Below are 22,558 nucleotides of genomic sequence, written 5' to 3'. Positions count from 1 at the left end.
CTACAAAGTCAGATTACTGGTAAAATCAATTTTTTTTTGTTTAAACCAGCAAACTAAATTCAGTCCAGAGCAAGCAGAAAAAAAATATTAACTGAAAGTTAAAAATGAGTTATATTGTTTAGATGGGCATTCGATAAAAGCCTTGAAATTTAACCTTAAAAAGACCACATTCGTTTACACACATTATTTTTTTTTAAAGTAAGGTACGTTAGTTACATCTGTCTGCATGAAATTAATGAGAAACAATGCCGGAGAAAAATTAAAATAAAACATGTGGTCAGCACACACAAATGAGTGTTATATTGCATATTTTTACAAATATGGTACTGCTTTATACACCCAGAAATAAAGTTTAAATAAACAATAACAAATATAAAATAGAAATAAAGACACATTGGATAGAAAACTATTGAAAGCTCACTTGACACTGATGAGATCCCATATCCATGTCTCTGGAAAGTTTGTTCTTATTGTTTCTGTTACAGCCCGTTCTACAAAGTCAGACTCCTCCATGACTTCACCAGGTAAAAGAAAAAAGAGATGCTTTACTTTGGAAGAATAGAAATACCTGTTTCAATGACACAGACCTATAAGCTATGCCTCTAAATACATACGCTTAGTGTGAAGCACTATAAGAAATTGCTCCTAGTGCTCATTGCCAATAAATGTATATCTCAACCTAGGCATCAGCATTTTGATGCTCAAATCTCTCCCAACGAACAAATAGTCAGCTTGCATTGTTCCTCCACAGCTAAGTTTAGAAAAAGTGATGTCTATTCACTGAATTGAGTTTCTCATTTAATATCCTGGTGTCAGCCAGAAACCAGTCTGGTGCCTGCTGAGTCCATTATGCTAACAGGACCTTCACTAAAGCTTTTAACGACATTAATATTGCTGATTCTAAAGAACACCTTTTTCTTGCTTGGCCTCTAGGCTATCTGACATTCTTAATCACTATATCCTTTCCAAGAGTCGCTATTATTAACTTCTAAAATACCAGCTCCTTCTAGTTGTCTTCTCACCTCTTTGCCATTCTCTTTTGAGGACATAATCTCCTCATCCTTGACTTGTTCCTGAGAGCTCTGTTTCAGGTCCTCTTTTTCGTACTGTGCTCTGTTTCTGCATTCATATCCTTGGACATGGCTTTATTACAATACTTATGCTGAGGTTTCCTAATCAGTGTCTCCCATCTGGACCTCTCTTCTGAGCTCCATGCTGTACATACAGTACCCTTGTGCAATTTTTTGGATGCTTTACAGGCATTTAAAATTAATTGTTCAAAAAGTTAACTAATTATATCTTTTCCTGCTGGTCTCCATATTTTCCATCTCCATGATAGGTACCAGAATCTACCCACTTACCCAAATTGGAAAATTAAAAATTGCTCCTGACTTCCCTATCCACATCCTGCATTTCATATCATAACCAAATGAAAATAGATTTTTTATTAGTAGTCCAAGCATCATTGTTTCTCAAGTCAATTGCTAGCTTTTATAACATTTCATACAGTCTTAGACGGTACAAGTCCTAATCCCTTTTTCCAAAGAGCAGCGATATCTTTTGAAAACATATATTAGATCATCTACTTAAAACTTGTCAGTAGCGAATTACTGCATTAGAATAAATTCTGAATTCTCTAAATGTCTCACAAGGTCTTCATGAGCTGTCCATTTATCTTTTTTGCTTTAGCTCTCTTTACTCTTGCCTTTGAACTAGACCTTCTGCCATTCTGAAATGCTTTAACTCTCTACCTTATTTTCCATAGTACCTTTCCCTCTCGAAATGCCCTTCTATCACTTTCTGTTGTGTATTACCATTCACATTTCAGGTCTAAGTATAAATACAACTTTTTCCAGAAGAACATAATAAGCCCTTGAGAAATTTAGGTCTTTTCTATCGATCTTATTTCCATGTAATGTACTCTCGTCAGCTTTCTGAAATTATGTTTCACTGTAAGGCTTCCCTGATAAACTAAACATTCCAGGAGAGCAGAGATTAAGCCATTGCATTTACACTACACAACTAAATCCCTGACCTCAATAAATTTTCCTTGAGTGAATAAATAAATGAATAACTGAAGAAAATGAAGGACTTTGGGTTTCAGTGCATTTTAATTAAAGATATTAAAAAGTTTAGATGTGTCTGACAAGCTCAAAATATGGTTTGATCTAGTAGCAGGAAAGTTGATAGTGTCAACTTCTTGACCAGGATTTCAAAGTGGTTTCAACTTCTGGACCCTTGAACTCATGGAATCCACCCTTGCAGAAAGTTGTGAGGCCTTTCTTTTTTCTCAAATGGTGTTTCTTTTTTTTTTTTAAATATTTTTATTTATTTATCTTTAGAGAGGAAGGGAAGGAGAGAAGGAGAGAAATATCAATGTATGGTTGCCTCTCGTGAGTCCCCTACTGGGAACTGGCCTGCAACCCAGGCATGTGCCCTGACTGGGAATCGAACCGCGATCGTGTGGTTCACAGGCCTGCGCTCAATCCACTGAGCTACACCAGCCAGGGCTTCTCAAATGGTGTTTCTGATACCCATCTTCAGGATCAGACCCACTTAAGTTGCTAGACGAATCTCAATGGTAGGTCAGAAGAATTTAAGGGGTGTTATTCAAGTGTATTCAGATTTGAAATATAGTTTTGATTTGGGTTAAATTCTAATGACCTGTTTCATTTTGCTTCCATGATGAAATTTCTGTATTGGAAATCTACCTAATTACTTTACTCATTGAAGACTGAATGCGTTTTGCGCTTACAGTTCTTCCAGTAGGAAATAGTTCTTCCTATCTGAATACACTGCTCTGGTGCCAGCTGTGTGGCTGTCTGGAAATCAACATATTCTCTGCCTTGAGCTCTGTGAACTATGGTCTATACATAATAAGGGCATAAGGGTCACCTAAAGACACCGTATTCTCCTGTATTATACTCACTTAGAATGACTGTCCTTCCATATCACAATATATAACCTGCTCATATATACTTCTGATTTAGGTTCTACAAATCAAAATAAACTTCCTTTTCTATCTGAAGCCAATTCTTCCTTTTAGCCCAAACCATTCCCATTCTGCTTTATTCTGCTTTACTCTGCAGGATGTTTAGTTGTAACTAAAAACATGGCATAATTTACATGTAAAATTCCTATTTTTTATAGTTTTATCTCAACTACACCTTCGGCCATTTCCCAAACACAAAATTCTAGATGACTCACATGCACTTTCACTTGGGTCACTGTACATTGGCGAATATCCTCTCTCTGGATACAATGGCCTAGGGAATGGTCCCCACTCCATTGAACATATTTCTGGTTTCCGATAGTGGAGATTGGTAAAGACTTTCAGACCCATGGCCTTCAAAGAAACAAACAACAAAAGAAAAGTTGTGCATTCCTTTCATGCAAGACCTAAAGAAGGTCTATTATCTACATTATAATGATAAATATACACGTTTCCTCTGCTAACAAAGGTCTGGGATTTTAGAAGTCTAACCACCTGTATTTGATGTATTGAAAAATTTTAATTTGGAGGAAAAATAATAATTAGTCTGATTTATCTAGCACTCATTATGTCCTAACATTTTGCAAAATATTTTATGTCATTGTCCATTTAAATCTAAGGAAAAATACTATTGAAAAGGGCACTATAACTATCCTAATTAACATCAAACACACATATAATCTCTCACACATACACAATGTACAGTTTGCAGTTTGGAGAGCTGGAACTGAAATAAAAATCTATGTAATTCCATGCCCCTTTTCTTCCATACCCATGACTTCAACTATAAGGAACTTTCATGGAGGTCTCAGCATATCTAATTGACAGCCCTGGTTTGGATGGAGCCCTGACTATATCACAGCTTCTTGATTCAACTCCTTCTGTATAAGATTTATTACAATAAATTGAAGACTGTCTCATTACTTTAAACATGGGGCTTTATAATTTCAGCCACCACTTAATTTATTTTCAACAAATATTAATATCTCCTAAGACAATTTCTGAGTGCTCTTTAAGCAAATTACTGATACCTATCTCAAATAATAGGAAAACTATATAAATAATAAAATATAGACATACATTATGAGTACTAAAATTAAAATTGAGATAAGATAAATTTAAAAAAATTTAACGGCTCTTACCCTGACAATATCATAGGTGTCTCCATCCCCACTGGTGCTCATAGGTGTATAATACAAACCATTGTAAAACATATCCTTCTGAGGAATGCAAGGGTCTGGCTTGCCATCATCAAGGTTGAGACCATGATAGAAATAACCATGAAGTTCTATATTTGGAAGCAGGTTGTACACCTATGAGAAAAATCACATGGCTCTCAATGATGTTAAGCACTCCCTTTATTTTTACAAAATTGGTGAATTTGTGCTGTAATCATTTATTGTTTTTTTTTTTTAAGTAAAGCTATAACACTGAATCCGACATTTTGTATCAACTCATTCTTCCAGAAGAGGAAAACTTTGGTTTAGGTGGTCAATAATATGTTTAAATTTTTTTCAGCTTTGGTGCGGGTGCAGATATCACATAAGAAAGAGAGGCCTGAAGATCCATGGCTTAAGCCAAGGCCTCGTGCACAGATAATTCATTGCAATTTTGATGCTAGAACTCCCAAATCTTGAGAAAAATTGTAGCTGCCTGATTCTAAATCTTCTTGCACATCACTTTAAAGAAAACATGATAACAAAGAGAAGAAGTAGTAAAATTCATGACTTGTGTTTTTGACATTACTAGGGTAGAGATAATACCGTGACCTTCTAATTACTTGATTGTAGAGAAATAACACCAAATTCTAACAGAGCTTCTACTGTTGCTAAAGAGTCGAGGGCACAGGAAGCTGGAGAGGAAGGCTTAAGAGACGACCTGAAAAAGAGTAGCCTAGAGAAATTAGAGGAAATAAACACAAAACCAAATTCAGATAAGAGAATGTACATTAAACATCAAAAAATGAGTCATAATCCTCAGACTCAACAGGAAACAGGAAAAGGCCCTGAAATGAATGGGCCTGAAAGTGGCAATTCCGAAAAACGTGGCTGATGGGAAATCATCAGATCATTCAAGGAGGTATGGTGACTCTTGGGAACAGGGCGCTTTTTCTACAACACATGGATGCTATAGACATCATGTGGTTGCCTTCTCAAAATTCCTATGTCAAAATCCTAATGCCCAGTGTGATGGTATTAGGTGGTGGGACCTTAAGGAGATGATTATGTTATGAGGGCAGAACCCTCAAGAATGAGATTAATGCCCTTATAAAACATGCCTGAGAAAGTTCCCTGTTTCTTCCACCAGGGCAGAAGCCTGCAATCAGGAGATACTCTGATTGTGCAGGCATGCTGATCTCGGGCTTTTGGCCTCCAGAACTGGGAGAAATAAATTTCTGTTATTTATAAGCTACGCAGTACCTGGTAGCCCAAATGTTACAGAGGGCAAATGGATTAAGACAATAGGTATAATTTTAATAATAAAATTTAAAATTTATTAAATTATTCGACAAAATTATTAGTTTTAAATATGATCATAAATTTCAAAAACAATCAAAACTAAAATGGACTGATAGTTACAGAGAACAAACTGATATTTGCCAGAGGGAAGGGGTGTTGGGGTACTGGGTGGAAAAGGTAAAGGGACTAAAAAGGGATTGGTAGCTGTAAAATGGTCATTGGTGTGTAAAGTACAGCTTAAGAAATGCAGTCAATAATACTGTAGTAACTATGCATGGTGCCAGGTGGGTACTGGAAATAAGAGAGGTCCACTTTGTAAAGCATGTGGTCATGTGAGCACTGTGTTGTACACCTGACACTAAAACTAAATAATATTCAATGTAAAGTGCAATTGAAAAATAAACTTAAAAAATTTCCATATTTACGTGTACTTGTATTAAAAGAAAGGGAAGTATTCAACTGTTACTAACTGGAAAAAACTTGGTGTGAAATTCTAGGATTGCAGGTTTGAAGATGAATTCATAGATAATAACTTCAGACTGTATCTAAGCATATCTTTCAACACAGAGATTTAACTCTAGGTTTCCACACACATATAATTATATCTATGGTGTTTTTCAAAATCACATTGTTGTATGATCCCTAATCTGCTATAATTATCTACAGAATTCTGCATTGTTATGAGTGCTGGGTCAGCCAAGAGAGATAAGTATATAATCCATGAAAGAACAAAGGAAGAGAATATTCGATATTTTCACCATGTTCCATCTCAAAAATATCATCTAACGGGTTTGATTTGTAGGAGTCCAGGTAAAAATGGGGGGGGGATATAGAAATCAGAGAGCTTACACTTTCAGCTGATAGCTCTTGCTCTGGTTTTAGTAGAAGAATACTTTTATCCACAGCCCGGAGTGCGCAGAAGGAGTCAGGGGCAGCTTGAAGATACAGGCTAGTTCTGGAGCCAGGGAGTCCCTGCTCCTCAGAGAACTTTATGCTAACCTGAAGGAGAGGAGGAGAAGGAATGAGAGTCCGATAACTTCATATAAATGCTCAATCTCTTCCAAATAAATATTTATAGATTTCTGTACTCATCTCTCTCTCCTGGCTACTGTCACCCTTAACTCTCTTTGCAGGGCCATTCTCCCATCATCTCAGGACTGGCATTGTGGTCAAAAGTTATTCATTCTGTTTGCTGGTTTTAATGATTAGTTACAAAACACTTATTATGAGAAGTGTTTATTATGAATACCATGTGAAGTTTATGGTACTGAGATGACAGGGAGAAAACTGCTCACCCCTTTCACTAGGGACCAGCAAGAAGCAGAAGAAACATCACCTTGTTCTTAAAGCACTTGTCGACCTGGAATTTGACAGTGTCGGCCACAATTTCCCCGCTGGGGTGAAGGGTGTAGACAAGCATGACAGCTCTGGGAGCCAGATCCGCGCTGATGTTGATAGGGAAGGAGAAGTTTCCATTCCAGGCTGTGTAAACAGGAGATGTCATCAACAGATGCAACGCCAAAAGTTTCCTGGCTCGCTGGGTCCACTTAGATAAAAGAGAATGGCGTATGATAGAAAAAGCAAATTGGGCTTCATTTTAAATGCAAATGAATCAACTAATGGTAACTATATATATGGTAATTAACTAATATAATAATTAACTAATGGTAACTATATATGTTCATATATATAAATAGGAACATTGCATAATTTAGGCAATAACAATATTTGGGTTTGGGGCATCATTTTTCTATCATGTATTGACGAGCTGGCAATAATAGAAACAGGTTGAAATCTCCTTCATCCAAATATTTAGTAAGTTACCTAGGGCCACGCTAAATATTGCCTTCCATTCACAAATCATAATGTTAAGGGCTCTTCTAACCTAACCTCTTGACTCTATTCCTATGACATTTTCTTAAAAATAAGGAAAAATGAAGGTAGACTACATATTAAAAAATAAATGCATTGCATAAACCTTTGTTTCTGATTTCCTTTTGTCCGCTGAGGAGGATAGCTCCTTTTGCCATCATCTGTGCAGACAAAAGAAAACACGTATGTGAAACTGTATTATTTAAAATATCGTATCATTATTAAATAATTAAAACGTAGTGATAATTCTATTCTGCCAGATAGGATATTTTCCATGAACAAATATTAAAAACGGACTCTGCACAACTGGAAAAGAACAGAGAAAGTTACTACAATCGATCGTGACTCTATTCGGTGCTGGACACTTGTTGAAAAGTAGTACGCAATACCCTGTGTAAGGGGGTGCACAAAACTCTGAAATTGCTTAGGCTGCCTGGCTTTGAGGTAAGCCGAGTCATTTCACTCCCTTGCCTCTGTTCTCATATTTGCAAAATGGAGCCATCCAGAATGTGGGAGAATGAGTTCATTCATGTAAAGCCCTCATAACACTGCCTGACGCAGAATACCTTGGAGATGTCTTACTATTTTTAATTAGTATTAAATCAGTAAGCTCAGGAAATATACAGCTCAGGAAACTAAGGCTTAGAGAGTTTAAACAATCTGTCCAATATCAACTAGATTGCATGAAAACAAGCAGAGGGTGGAGGATTTTAATCAGAAGTCTCAATTTCCAAGTCTGTAACTCTCCACCTTTCAATATGCCTTTTACAGACAAAGTGAATAAATATGGGGCAGAACCAAAACGGTTAATTTCTTTTCTTGTTTATCAAAATCAGCCTTCTACTTTAGTCTCTGGGATCTGTGTAATATTTTACTCTCACAAAGGGATGTAAGTATTTACTTTACGTGAGCTATAATTAAATACTTAAAATAGCAGACTCTGAAGAGTAAGTTTTCTGACCTTTGGGAAACTGAAATTGCCTTGGATCTTTTATGTGTTTGTTTGTTTGTTTATCTGTTTCTATGTTCGTTTTCAATGGTTCCAACAGCATTCACCAGCAAAGCGAGACTAGCCTACCTGGACAGGCATGCAGGAGTGATGCGGAAGCTCTAAACTGTGCTGTGCTAAATAGGCAGACAAGATCCAAGGATCCACCAGCTGAGACTTACCAAATAAAAGAAGTTTATGTTTGAATTGTCCCCATAGGCGTCACTGTTCAGGGAGTAATGCACACTAACGACCTTTTGTTGATTGCATCTAAGCGGCCTTGGTTCGGGAACAATCTTCAGGAAGCTGTTGGTTCGGGAGTAGAAGCGTGGGACTGAGATGCGGGCGTCCATGTACTCAGGCATCAACCAGCCAGGACCATAGCAGTTCTTGGGGTGAATATGTGTGGCCTGATAAGATAAAAGAAAATAAAGGATCTTAGAGATAAAAAGACCTTTCAAGGACGGTAATTATTACAGAATGGAAGGCTTCTTATGCATTCAAAGGAGGTAGAAAACTTAGCTTCTGGCTTCCAGCTAAACATTATCGGAAGTTAAAATGTTAAAGCAGTCTCCTCTTTTTGTGTACAAAACATGACCATAATTGTCTGTCTATTCCATTAAGCCTACAATGAATTGTTTATTTTTACTTTGTAATTGATGTCACAGAATAGCTTTAGGTCTTGTTTCCTTTCAGCTACATCTAAACACTGATAAGTCATTCAATTGTAAAATTCTGTTTAAGAATCAGAAAAAGAGAAATGATAGTATCAAAACTCCTAATCTATGCATAAAATGAGCAAGGAAGTCAAAGCATTTTAATGAGCTATTTCTAGTTTCACAGACGAAAATAGATTGTTAGAGAATTTATAACAACGATAATAGGCTGTTATTACCTCATCCTCTTAAATAAGTATTCTCACGTATTATCTGATGAACAAGCAATTATATAAAACACTCTAATTTTAAAACTGCTGAAATGCATTCTCAATAAAAGTTATCTTGTAAGACATTCCTAACGTTCAGAATTCCTAACGTTTGACTCCTCCGTGGGACTGCATCTCTTTAATGGCTTACTTTCAGGTAGAACTCGGGCTCAAAGATATCTGAAGTGTCGATGAATAGCTGAGCTTCCCCATTCTCGTCTGTGGTGTAATCTCCTATCCATTTGTCATTGAGCTCCAATTGCAATAACTTGTTCACCATTGGGACATTATTGGGACCAGAAAATTTAAGCTGTATAGAAAAAAAAGCATTGAATTTCAAAATTTGAAATGTCACATTTCTACTGAGAAGGAATTATCTGTTCACAAATGTAGTAATTTATTTGTAAGTTTCTTAAATTCTAACACACAGATCTTCTATAAATAAACAGATACAATAGAAATAATTTTATATTTCACTTTCTTTTAGCCTAGGACTTTTTCTAGTATAACAGATGCAGTCATGTCACAAATGTATTATGACAGTAGGAAAAATGTCCAGAAAATTTTGAAGGGCAATCTATCATCCAAGAAAATGAAATGAGAACATATACTTTTCTACTCAAACCTACTGTGCCAAAGTAAGGAATTCCTCTCCTATAGAAAGGGTCCATGTTCTCAAAGTTCACACTCCCAAGAAATTCAGTGATAGGAATAGAAGCCTTTTCACTGATCTGCACACCTGTAAGGAATGAAAACCAGTGTCAAAGAAGGTGCATCATTTGATGTCCAATCTTGTAAATTTCTCACTATAACTCTGACACTTGGAAATGTTCCTAGTTGTATTAAACCAGAGGTTGACAAACATCTCCAAAGGATCTGATAGTTACTACTCTAAGCTTTTGAACCACATGGTCTCTCTCACAACTTCTCAACTTTGTTGTTTTCTTAAGCAAGGTAAACTAATGCAGTCCTGTTCCAAGTTGAGTGCGGCATTTACGTGACAATTTTATTTTAAATATTATTAGCAAAATCTTATTCAAAAGCAATCCTCAAACTGATCTATTAGCAAATGTACTTCACTTTACTATATTGAGCACTGATTGATCTGTAGTTGGTGAGTATCACTAAACTATGAATTTCTCCCCACTCAGCTGCATGTGTATCTCCTCGGGTTGCCCATAAAACATGACCATTACCTGTCCCAATTTCTGTAGCAGTTACGGTGATATGAAATAACATGAAAAATCCAGAATGGTAGAGTTGAAAGACTCTTGTATTTACAATTTGAGAAACACAACCATTTGTCAACTGAAAAATAAAGAGAAGGTCCAATGAAAAAGTTAGGGATTCAAGAGTCTTTAAAGATTATGTTTTTTTGGCACAGGTATATATCTCCCTTCACACCCCATGGCTCAATCTCACACACTTGTTGAAACAACCACAGAATTACAGAAGATTGAGGGAAGAGAGTTCTCATCAGAAAATAAAGTAAAGAGACATTGTATATTTTACAGACTTCAAGGATATTCTCCTAGAAACACTGTAGGTGAAAACAAATTAAAATATAAACATAGAACTGAGTGATATTTTAAAAGTAAATTAAAATCATCCTGAGAGGCACTAATAACAGATGGAATAGAATCAATTCTCAAATGTATAACACCAAAACACAGTTTAATGTCAAGTAGGCATTACAAACAAGGAAAAAATGTATAGATAATCTTTCCTTGGTGACATCAGTAATTAGAGAAATATAGATTTAGTTATGTTTAAAATAAAAATATTTATTAACTTCAAATTTAAACTATTAGAAGGCTATAGCAATCTCTTTGATTCTGAAAACTTCCCCATGAGCTAGATATTGTGGTCACCTCCGGTAAGTATATGCGTAAATAAACTGAAGCATGGGTAGGTTATAAAATCTGCCCCAGGTCACCCAGAAGGTTTTAGAACCAGTCAATCATTCCAATTGCAGAGTATGTCCTCCTCTGAACCATCAACTATCATATCAACAACAACAGAAAAGGCAATTTTACTATTTATCTAATGACAATTATCTGATAATAGAATCAAATTAAAAAGAAATGATAAAAATACTCAAAAGGAACTTACCTGTTTTGAAATTAAGAAAAGAATAGTTTCCACTAATACCAAGTCAAACAGAAAATGTAAGGTAAATCAGCATGAATGTAGTGTCAAGGAAAAAGTGCTTCGTATCAAAATTGACCGTGTTTAGTTATGGATGAGGACAACGTAGAGCACTACATTTTCAACAAAAAGAACCAACTGACATTTTTAAAACCCAGCAAGATAAACTAAACTTTTATGAAAAAGAATTAATAAAAACCTGAAATAAATTATTTGGGAACACAAAAGTAATATTAGAAAGAAAATAATAGAAGGTCAGAGTAAGACCAATAAAATAGATACACGTTTTAGGAGCATGATTTAAAATAAAGAGAACAAAATTAAATAAGATTAGGCACTAACACAAATTATTCATCTGGAAAAAAGCTAAATTTCTTATTTCAGAGCACAATAAAAAACTATGTTGATTAGTGAAAATTTTAAAATATTAAGAGTATACTTAGCTATATACATAGCATAGTGGTAGATGAAACCATTTTCTGAAGCTGAGAACCCAGAAACATTAAGAACTTTGGTATTTCAAAGACACCATAATCAAAGTCAGTATTTAAAGAACAGACTAGAAAAACAGTTTGCTTAGAGGGTAAAGGACAATATTTAAAATGGAAGTTTATTTTTCACAGAAATAAGAAAAGCAAGAATAATTGAGTTCTCAAAAACAAATACAAACTGATAAAAATATAAAAATATGCTCAAACTCACTATCAATGCATATTTTAAAAAATAAACATGTCTATAAAAATGACAAAAATTTAAGCAATATATATATATATATATATATATATATATACATATATATATATATATAAATGGAGACATTTTTAACTGGATAAACGATTCAATTAGAAATGGACAGGGTCTATTTTTGTCTTCCTCGTGTTGAGTCATTTGTGTTCCTTATACATTTAGGAGATCAACCCCCCCGTCCAGAGGTATCATTGGCAAATATATTTTCCCATATGGTTGGTTCCCTTTCCATTTTGCTGATGTCCTCCCTAGCTGTGCAGAAGCTTTTTAATTTGATGCAGTCCCTTCTGCTCATTCCTTCCTCTATATCCCCTGCCTGAGGACATATCACAGTGAAAAATATTGCTTCTTCAAGGAACACATAGAGAGAGCCCAGAGACATGTGATAGAATGCTCAACATCACTGGCTGTCAGAGAGATGGAAATTGGAACTACAATGAGATACCACTTCATACAAGTCAGAATGGCCATTGTGAACAAATCAGCAAACAACAAGTACTGGTGAGGATGTGGGGATAAGGGAACCTTATGTAGATTGTTATGGCCACTGTGGAAAGCAGTATGGAATTTCCTCAAAGAACTAGAGATGGACATGCCTTTTGATCCAGTGATTCCACTATTGGGTGTATAACCTAAGAACCCCGAAACACCAATTCAAAAGAACCTCTGTACCCCAATGTTCACGGCAGCGCTGTTTGTAGTGGCCAGGTGCTGGACCCAGCCTAAGTGCCCATCAGTACATGAGTGGATTAAAAAACTGTGGTACATTTACACAATGGAATACTATGCAGCAGAAAGTAAGAAGGAGCTCCTACACTTCGAGACAGCATGGATGGAACTGGAGAGCATTATGTTAAGTGAAATAAGCCAGGCAGCAAAAGACAAGTACCGTATGATCTCACTTATAAGTGAAACCTCCTAATCAACAAAACAAACAAGCAAGCAAAATATAATCAGATATGTTGAAATTAAGAACAAACCGACAGTGACCAGAGGGGAAGGATGCTGAGGGATGGGGGAGGGGGATAACAGGAGGAAAGAAGGGGAAGGTTCTAGTCAAGAAACATGTATAAAATGCCCATGGACAGCAAGGTAGGGATTGACTGTGGGAGCAGGGAAGGGTGTGGGGCAGGAATAGAGCAACAGGGGAAAAATTGGGACAGATGAATTGTACCACAATAAAAAAAGATAAGTTTTTGTCCATCTTTACCAAATATTGATATTTACTTAAAGGTTGTGCATCAAATTTGGTGAGTAACTTCAGGACAATCAGATTTATAACATAAACTGTGCAGTATATAAGAATTTCACTTTTGGAGTCCAAAGATGATCTTCAGAGAGATGGGCAGGGTTTTTCACCTAAGGTTACAATGCTACAGACTGAGAAAGCTAATGGTGGCTTCCAAAGTAAGCTTTATCGGATTGACTCAGACAATGATTTGTCAACTTTTGGAAAGGAAAAGAGAAAAATGAGTTAAGTTCCTGTGACTGAGTTAAACTTCATGATAATAGATTTTCCTTACTTGTATTAATAATAAATGTTGTAGTCCAAAAAAGTGAACTTTAAACCTAAAGTAATAAATGTAGATACTCGGAATGCAGAGAAGTTTGCAAATGACCTTTTTTTTTATAAGGATAATTCTAGATTCCATGGGGAATGTGATAAGAGATACATTTATGTAAAGGGTAACTAATGATTCCCCAAAGAAAGATCGGGAAGGCCACCTAGACAGGATACAAAACAGGGGAGCCAATAAGAGCTTTCAACTCTAAAAATTTATTCATCTATAGGTGGGCAACAATTGACATAGCCCAGGGATAAGAGACTATTGTTACACATTGTATTTTCCTCCTCATTATTTACCTTATCTAACTGCAACCTCCATCATAGACAAAATTTAAATAGTGTTATATCCCTTTTATAAGTGAAATCAAAGAAGAAGAAGAATAAAAATGAACAAGACCTTTTTTAAAAAATAAAGATTATGATCTGTACCTGTACAATAAATTGCTCACATATTTCATTGTTGTCTTTCTCACAATTCCAAGAAGAAAAATATTTTCTGCACACCCGGATTTGGGCTCTCCCTTGCACAGGCTGGCCAAAGGTGTACCTGGCAAGAGAAGGTGCATTGGTAATTATAGATGAACAGAATCATGGTAATATTTTATGGCCTTCTTCAGAATTTGTATGTGAAATCTCTAACCTATAAGTACCCCAATGATTCCATTAGGAATCCTTACCTGCTGGTGATATCGTCCCCACAGAATGAACAGATTTGGTATTTGATCAGTTAGCAGAATTCAATTGCTTTTTGAAAATCAAATTCAAGGTAACGTAGACTCTAAAATTTCAGTGACTATGGTTTAACGGTTGAATTGAGCTGTTAAAATTGTATTTTAATCTCATAAAAAATAAAATTTTTTGCAACACTTTTTACTTTAGCAAAAATATATGTGTAAAATAAATATGCTTTGATCAAAAGTACAGTGACTTTATGAGGTGGGGTTAAATAAATATTTCATTTTTTCTAACATACAAAAATACAAGTTTTTAAAAATTTTAATCAAAGGCAAATACAATTGATTCGAGGAATTTTTGTTGTTGTTAGTTGAGGATTTGGTCCACTAAGATTCAGGAAAACAGATAACAGATGTGAAATTAGTATATAGCAAAACTTGATATAATTAAATTATCAATTATACTTTCTTCTAATTGACGGACACTGGTATATATCAACGAAACAAATAAGCAAGCAAAATATAATCAGAATCATTGAAATTAAGAACAAACTAACAGTGACCAGAGGGGAAGAACAGTGAGGAATGGGGGAGGGGATAACAGGGGGAAAGAAGGGGAAGGTTCTGGTCAAGAAACATGTATATAACGCCCCTGGACATGGACAGCAGGGTAGAGATTGACTGTGGGAGCAGGGGAGGGGGTGAGGCAGGGGTAGAGCAACAGTGTTTACGTACATTATTGTATTTATTTTTCTTGGTGACTCTGAGATGTGGGTAGGTAGTTATATTATTCCATTTTACAGGTTAGTAAATGGAAGTCAAGTAACTCATTTCTCCACATTGTAATTGATGGAATTAGAATTTAAACTTAGATCTTCCTCACTCCAAGTCCATGTTCTTTCCATTCCACTAATTCATTTCTCTCTATATATAAAAATTCTTAATATTTCTAAGATTTTGATTCAACCCAAATCATTCAACTCCTCTGTCAGCTCTAAATATCAATTACACATGAAAGAGACATAAGACTAAGTTATACCTGAAATACCTTATTTCATCTTACTGTCTTTTATACATAAAATAAAAATTTTATTGTAGTATTATCTATAGGTTAACACATGCCTGTGAAATATGTAGCTTAAATTTTCACGTAGGTCAAAATAACCATTCTCTTTTTGTTTTTGACTTAAAAACTTTTGTTAAGCTTTATTTAGTTCAGTTAAATTCAGTTAATTAATATGTCTACCTGTCAGCAAGTTTTCTTCTTTCTTAAAAGTGTAAGTCATCTCTGAAGTTGTTTGCTAAAATAATCTAATTTGTCGTTAGATTAGATTAGAGCAGATCCCTGCTCCAAGATAAGTCCCGGGGAACACTGAACAAACAGGGCACAGGCACAGTGTCATACAACTTGAAGTAGGCAACTGATTGATTCACTGGTGTAATTCCTATACATACCATTTCTGTCCGTCATATTTTCTCTTTTTTTAATGTGTTTTTTTTAAGATTTTATTTATTGATTTCTACACAGAGTGGAAGGGAGGGAGAAAGACAGGGAGAGAAACATCAATGTGTGGTTGCCTCTTGCACTCTCCACACTGGGGAACCTGGCCTGCAACCCAGGCATGTGCCCTGCCTGGGAATCGAACCAGCGACCCTCTGCTTCGCAGTCTGGGTCGCTCAATCCACTGAGCCACACAAGCCAGGGCTGCCCATCATATTCTCATAGCCTGCCCAGAAATAACCTCGTAGCACACACAGCTCCTGTCTCAATCGCCTCATCCTATTGCAGGATATTATTGATACGTGTTGATATATATTGCTGATATGGAAACACTATTTAATATCAAATTGAAATAGAATATAACATTAAAGGAGTTTCAATAAGTCCCAATTCCATATCAGTATTTAGCTTAACAAGTCTTTTATGAAGGTGGTGCTTCCTAAATATTTTGGTTTTTCCGATATGTGTTTTTAGCATACCATTGGGCAGATAAAATATAGATGTTAATCCCATGGACAATCCTGGCTTTATGTATGATTTTCAAGTGAAGCCAGCTTAGGATCTTGGATTTCTTCAAACTTATCTTGGTTATCCTATTATTTTTTTAAAACAGATAATCTACAATCTCTCAGATATTACATTTATTAAATTCTGACATATGTTCAGCTACTCTTCTTGAAACTCAAAAAAATATTATGATTATTTTCCTACAGTCCAAAGAACATTTTAAATACTATAAAAAAGCTATAAGTGTTTTTCAATACTCGTTGTGGCATTTGTGAGCACTACCCCATCTGTTCATCAGATAGCCCTTTACCCAGTGTACTGTGTCTTTGATATACTACTGAAAATATCAAAGGCAATTAATTTGTATTAATCAATTAAACAGTGTTTAAAAATGGGGCAAATATTAGTATTTCTAATGGCTTACATAAGTTACAACAGAGGTTTTGATTAGGAGAGTAGTTCTGGAGTCAAATAGTATAGATCTAAATCCAAATTCTGTCATCAAATAGTTATTGTTAAGTTATTTTAACTCTATGTGTCTTATTAATGTTAAGTATTGTTAAGTTATTTTAATACTCTGTGTCTTATTATCTGTCTCTATAAAATGAAAGTGATAATAGCTATCTCATAGCATTGTGGTGAGAATATAATAAATGCACACTTAGCACAGTATTTGGCACTCAATAAATATTTGCTATTTTAAATTATTTTCTAGAAAGTTGAATGGGAGGGAGGCAGGGAGCACGGGGCTCCCTGCCTCCCTCCCATTCAAGATCATTGATTAAGAATATACAATTGGATCAAGATTGTATATTGGATCAATCTTAATCAAGATCATTGATTAAGAATATACAATTGGAAATTACAAACTATTGAAAAATAAAACAGAGAAAGTGATAAAAAAAAGTTGAGAAAAGGTGTCACACTTTTTAAGAAGGTGAATTGCATTAGAAATCATTTCCCAAAAAGAAAATAAATATTTCTCAAGTCATATAAGAATTTTTTTACATTAAGAGTATCCAAATGAATTCAGCTAAATTGATAAAATGCCTTCTTTTTCCCAAGACATTTGCAAAAATTTCTTTTCTTTTCTCTTTTGATAATGAAAACACCCAAGACGATGAAGGTTCATAGGCAGATAGTTCAGCACCAGCCCCTGGAGTTGTACCTTGCAGGAACATGCTTGGTGAGCAACGTGACAATCAAAAGACTAAAAGAATATTACACATTTTGTTTGGGTAATTCCAATTCTGGAAATCTTTCTTAAGTAATTTTTAAATCAAAAACTACTTCTTACAGACTTACACACAAAGTCACATACTATATTATTATTTATTACCAGAAAAACAAAATGGAACAGCTTACATGTTGTAGAATAAAAGAATGGTTAAGTAAATTTGGAGTGCATATAGAGACATTTGTGTAGGAAGGAACTGGAATTCATGGAAAGACTGGTATACTATAGGGATATGTTTTCTTAATTATAGTGGGTAGAAAATTATGATTGCAATCGTGGAAACTTCATAAAAGTTTAGAGAAAAATAAATCCCAGTATTAATCATGTCAGTAGAATTAATATATAGGTAATTTCTTACGTTTCTCTTTGTATTTTGAAAATATCTTACAATGACAACTCATTTCTTGTCTAATAATTTTAACTTAAGCATATAAATAACTAAAGTTGCATTGTTAATTTCATTTCTCATTCTCTCTGAACCTTGTATTGACCTGTGGAGTGAAATCTCTTGAATAAGTACTTACTTAGCACATGCATCCACTGGGAATTCTTCATCGGAAATAGCTACTGTTTGTGGTACACTGACCTTTACTTCAAATTTAGGCAACACTGGAAATAAAGGGAAAGATAGTTCAAACCCCACAATCACTGGAGAGCAAAACATCACAATTATGAAACTAAGTATGCTTCTGTGCACAATATTTTCCTCCATATACACCTGTATAAACCACCCTTCAGTTGCCTCAAATTCTGTGCAGCACTGGTAAGCGATGGTGTCTCATTAATGACTATTCCCCTTTCCTTTCTCTTCTTTATTCCATAACTTTTATTCATAACTTTCCATTTTACTTGTTGTAATCCTTTAGATTTTTCCTGGAAGATTGTGTGGATTCTATAAAATGAGATATTTCTTAGGAAGAACGGACAGGGGCCAGAAACAGGATGCTGGCGAGAAGTGAGCAGCAAGAAAGATGACAAAGCAGGAAAGGCCAAGAAAGGAAGGAGGCAGAACACTAAATCCAGCTTCGCCGACGATTCCTAACTCTAACATAAAAGTTACTCTGTTGGGTCCTTTGAAATCTTTGTGTACGTAGAACAACTATAAGTATGGGATACCATATCTATCCACAGTAAATTGGTGCATCAGCGTCTTTCCTGATGTCCTTTTCACAACAATGGAATAATCGCCAAACATTGGTTCCGAAATCAGTTGAAATGAGAGTTGGGTAATATTTTGAAAAGACGTCACATTTTTCCATTGAAAAATCCCATTGTTTTGAGGATCCTAGAAAACAAAGAAGATTATAAAAACAGAAGCCATACGAGAGTATTATCGTTTTCTTCATGTGGGTACTTTGTGTGGTTAAGTGAAGTAAAGAAAGTTCTAACATTCTATTGAACTGAAACCTCGAATTGTAAAAACAACACCATTTCCTTAGATGCTCAGATTCAATCTTATAGTGTACCCCTCTTAAGTCCAAAAGAGAGAAAAAGCATAATTCTAATTCTAAAACCTGTTACTGCATTTGTCACAAAGCTTTGACTAAAAGTGACAGTCCTCTATGTAGATCTTCATCTAAGGTGTTGCATTGTGTATGTAAAGATTTATCTGAATTTATTACTATGAATAATGAAAATTAGACACAAATCACTATTTATCTGAGTATTTAAACTGATGGGAGTGAAAAACCAATCTCTTACCTGAAGTGTGATTAAAGGATACTGAAAGAGAGAAAAATGCAAGTTAATATTGTAACAGTGCATTGCTTTTTGGCCACATATTTGCATTTATAAAAACTATTTGAAGTAATTTAAGTATTGAGACTTAGCTCTCACTTTCCCAGAGGGCAGAGTTTCTACTGCTACAGGTAAACCCAGGTTTTACCATTAACATGCAACCCATGCATTCCCTATGTCATGAAAAGTCTTAAAGAAGTATAAATTAAGTCATGATGAAGAAAAATTTTAAGTGTGAGATCTACCCATCAAACTACACCTGTATAGTTCTCCATGTTACATCTATTTTCATGCTTATGGAAAGCTTCCTGACAACACTTTATATTGCAATAAATTTATTTAATTTGATTACATTTTAATTATGCCATTAGAAATGATTGAACTCACCAAATCCTCAACAGGTTTAAAATTAGTATTCAGTGTCACAATGCGAACTTGAACTAAAAGAAAACAGAGAGGGGGACCATTTTTTTCTTATTATTTCTCTCCCAAGTATTCTCGCTTACAAATAGACGTGGAAATTAACTGCTTTGCTATGACAGAATACTGTCCTCCTTCCTCCCCTAGCTCTGATTTGATCCTTTGAGATTGGAATTTCGTCTGGAAAGATGTCTTATTGCATATTTGTGATTCCTCATGTTGAGGATGCTGGTTGTCACCAAAGCTGATGCTGGCTGCCGCCACCACTGGGACTGGTGGCAGAGTTACTCACAGAAGGACAGAGGTAAAATATTCACAGCCGGAGCTCGACATAATTTTTCTGGAAAAATGGACTGATGCTGGTAAACATTACAGCATACTACTTTTAGCAGAATTCTAGAAAACCATTCTAGCTATTTTTGTGCACATACCTGTCATCATAGACCTTTAATAAGTCCAGAGAGAGAATATAATACAGTAAAAATCTCACCATATAATTCTGTTTTAATCAATTAATTTTGTTTCAATAAATCAAAACATATATAACATTAAAATACAATGTATAGATGCTCTCATTTAACCCTCTACAAATGAGAAAACTAAAAATCTCTTACTTCAGAATTTGATTGACAGAAGCCAATCATTTATTAAAAGAGGCAAGACAATAAAACACCTTTCTGAACTCTTGTTTGGTGTTTGTTTCTGCTACCTTCTGTCTAAAAAATAAAGAAAATCGTAGGGTTCTGCTTTGGTTTTCAGATTTGTGATTACTTCTACTGATACGAAGAATAATAATAGTAATAAATTGTCATTTATGGAGTCTTTATTATGTGCTAGGTACTGTTTTACACTGACTATTCTCACAATATTCGTATAAGGGAGATACTTCAATTGTCTTCATTTACAGATAAAAACACTGCATCTACATAGAGATTTAACTAGCTTACCCAACTAGCAAATTATGGAGCAATAATTCAAGCCAAATAATTTTGCTCCACATCCCGTGGTATGTAAACCCATCACTAAAATTTGTACAAAATAATAGCGGCCTGCAAAATTTTAAGAAGCAGAGCATTCAAGTTACTGGATTTGGAGGGAATTATTTTATAATTGACTCAGTCAACCAGTAAAAAGTCTAGAAATATATAATCCCATAACATTAAGAATAAATGTAAGACTAAAATTCCTGTGTTTGGATTGCTCTAAATTTGAAGACTGTGTTCCCAAAGTCAATGGTACAAAGAAAACATGAATATTGACTCACCCTTCTCTCCAGGTTTGTAGATGGGTTTGTCTGTCTGCACAAAGGTAACCGTCTCTTCCAAAATGAGTGCTACAGACCTCCTCTCAAAGATTTTAACAGTGTCTCCCTCAGCCAGCAATGTCACAAAGGCTAACTGTTTAGAGGACTTTTGAGAAACCTGTTTATGTCAGAGAATAGAGATCAGGACAACTATTTTTAGGTATTAAGAATGTGAGCAGTGAATGCCTTTGTTTAGTTTCTCAGCCGGAGGGAGCCTTATAAGCCCCCAAGGCTCATCTCTCTGTGAGAGCCTCGGCGATTACTTGTTACAATTTCTTTATCTGGCATGAGGAAAGTTTCTAATAAAGTTTTTGTGTCTTCTTCCTATTTTTCTGTTGAACTAAGTTCCAATTATGCTGCGCTACATTCTGTTTTCTCATATTTTTAAACAGTTCTCTCAAAAAAGCAGTAATTATGTCCTATAATTGCCCCTATAATAGAAAAATGATAATACTTCACACTTTATGCCTATGTTAATTTTCGTTTAATTTTTTGCCTCTCAGAAATTCTAATTTTATTCCCTAACTTCCATAATTCATTTGAAATCAAAGTTGGTTATTCTTTTTTTGAAAAAAAATTATTTTAATTGTTGTTCAAGTACAGTTTTCTGTCTTTTACTCCCATCTCAGCTCCCCTCAGAGCTCCCCACCTCCCTTCCATTTCCACCCCCTAGTTTTTGTCCCCTTGTCCTTTATCCTTGTTCCTCTAAAAGTTTGTTGTTCTAATAATTTTAAATAATAATTTCATCTTCCCGCCTAAAGTTCTGAAATAGTCAATTCAGTACCTCACCTTGAAATCTGCACAGGCATAGAAGTTCTCCTCATCTACATACTGGTCAAAAAGAGTGGTATTGACTTCATCATACTCTAAGATAATACTCAAGGATACAGACTCATTAAGATTTAAAAGGTGGAGACAGGCCTTTTCTGTAGAGTGACTCTGAATCACGGAGGAGACCCATAGAATATATTGCCTATGCAAAGAAAGCAACCAACATTCTGAACAAGTACAAGAGAAATACAAAATATGCATAAAAAGTAATGTTAGCTTATTAAAATAGTCCTGAAACATATACACAGTTCTCATTATGTTACACTCTGAGTATGCAGAGAAAGAGATATATCTTAAGAAAAATATTTCAATTCCCTTCATACACTTGTTTAAAATTTATAAAGCAAACCAGCACTCAGTCTCAGAAGTGGTAAAATACCAAATTTTAACACAGAACATAATTAATAGGGTCACTTTGCTAGTACTTTAATATGAATAAAGAGCATAATATCCCCTTACGGTTCTGAAGCCACAGCAACAGTAAACTGAAGCCAAAAGGTGCTCAGAAAAATGATGGGCAACATTTTATCCCAATGCCTGAACAATAAAGAACTCAAAATAAATATTCTTTCTGTCTCTTTGTCTCTTATTAGAAGTCAGCTGGCTCAACTCTCCACTGTCTTTCTGTCCTACTCTGCGTCTGTCTGTAT

General features: G+C 35.1%; 1 protein-coding gene across 1 annotated transcript in view; it reads right to left on the bottom strand.

The window, feature by feature from the left end:
• LOC119002488 (ovostatin homolog 2-like) overlaps positions 1 to 22,509 on the bottom strand; it is a 40,410-nt gene extending 17,901 nt beyond the window's left edge. Inside the window, exons 1-18 of the mRNA XM_037068435.1 lie at positions 22,368 to 22,509; positions 21,867 to 22,050; positions 21,039 to 21,195; positions 19,742 to 19,794; positions 19,319 to 19,339; positions 18,734 to 18,902; positions 18,142 to 18,226; positions 14,128 to 14,245; positions 10,433 to 10,544; positions 9,866 to 9,975; positions 9,388 to 9,546; positions 8,494 to 8,721; positions 7,430 to 7,484; positions 6,788 to 6,933; positions 6,301 to 6,450; positions 4,135 to 4,305; positions 3,208 to 3,346; positions 422 to 515 (exon numbers count right to left, since the gene is read on the bottom strand). Coding sequence (XP_036924330.1) covers positions 422 to 515; positions 3,208 to 3,346; positions 4,135 to 4,305; positions 6,301 to 6,450; positions 6,788 to 6,933; positions 7,430 to 7,484; positions 8,494 to 8,721; positions 9,388 to 9,546; positions 9,866 to 9,975; positions 10,433 to 10,544; positions 14,128 to 14,245; positions 18,142 to 18,226; positions 18,734 to 18,902; positions 19,319 to 19,339; positions 19,742 to 19,794; positions 21,039 to 21,195; positions 21,867 to 22,050; positions 22,368 to 22,432 — 2,216 coding nt within the window. The 5' untranslated portion in view covers positions 22,433 to 22,509. The remainder of the gene's footprint in view (positions 1 to 421; positions 516 to 3,207; positions 3,347 to 4,134; positions 4,306 to 6,300; positions 6,451 to 6,787; positions 6,934 to 7,429; positions 7,485 to 8,493; positions 8,722 to 9,387; positions 9,547 to 9,865; positions 9,976 to 10,432; positions 10,545 to 14,127; positions 14,246 to 18,141; positions 18,227 to 18,733; positions 18,903 to 19,318; positions 19,340 to 19,741; positions 19,795 to 21,038; positions 21,196 to 21,866; positions 22,051 to 22,367) is intronic.
• Positions 22,510 to 22,558: the final 49 nt, after the last annotated feature.

The sequence above is a fragment of the Sturnira hondurensis genome, unplaced genomic scaffold, assembly GCF_014824575.4.
Source record: "Sturnira hondurensis isolate 20B ecotype Veracruz unplaced genomic scaffold, ASM1482457v3 Scaffold0017436, whole genome shotgun sequence".
NCBI classification, from domain to species: domain Eukaryota; kingdom Metazoa; phylum Chordata; class Mammalia; order Chiroptera; family Phyllostomidae; genus Sturnira; species Sturnira hondurensis.
Note: the sequence above shows the minus strand (reverse complement) of the source record. Positions and strands in the feature narration are given on the sequence as shown.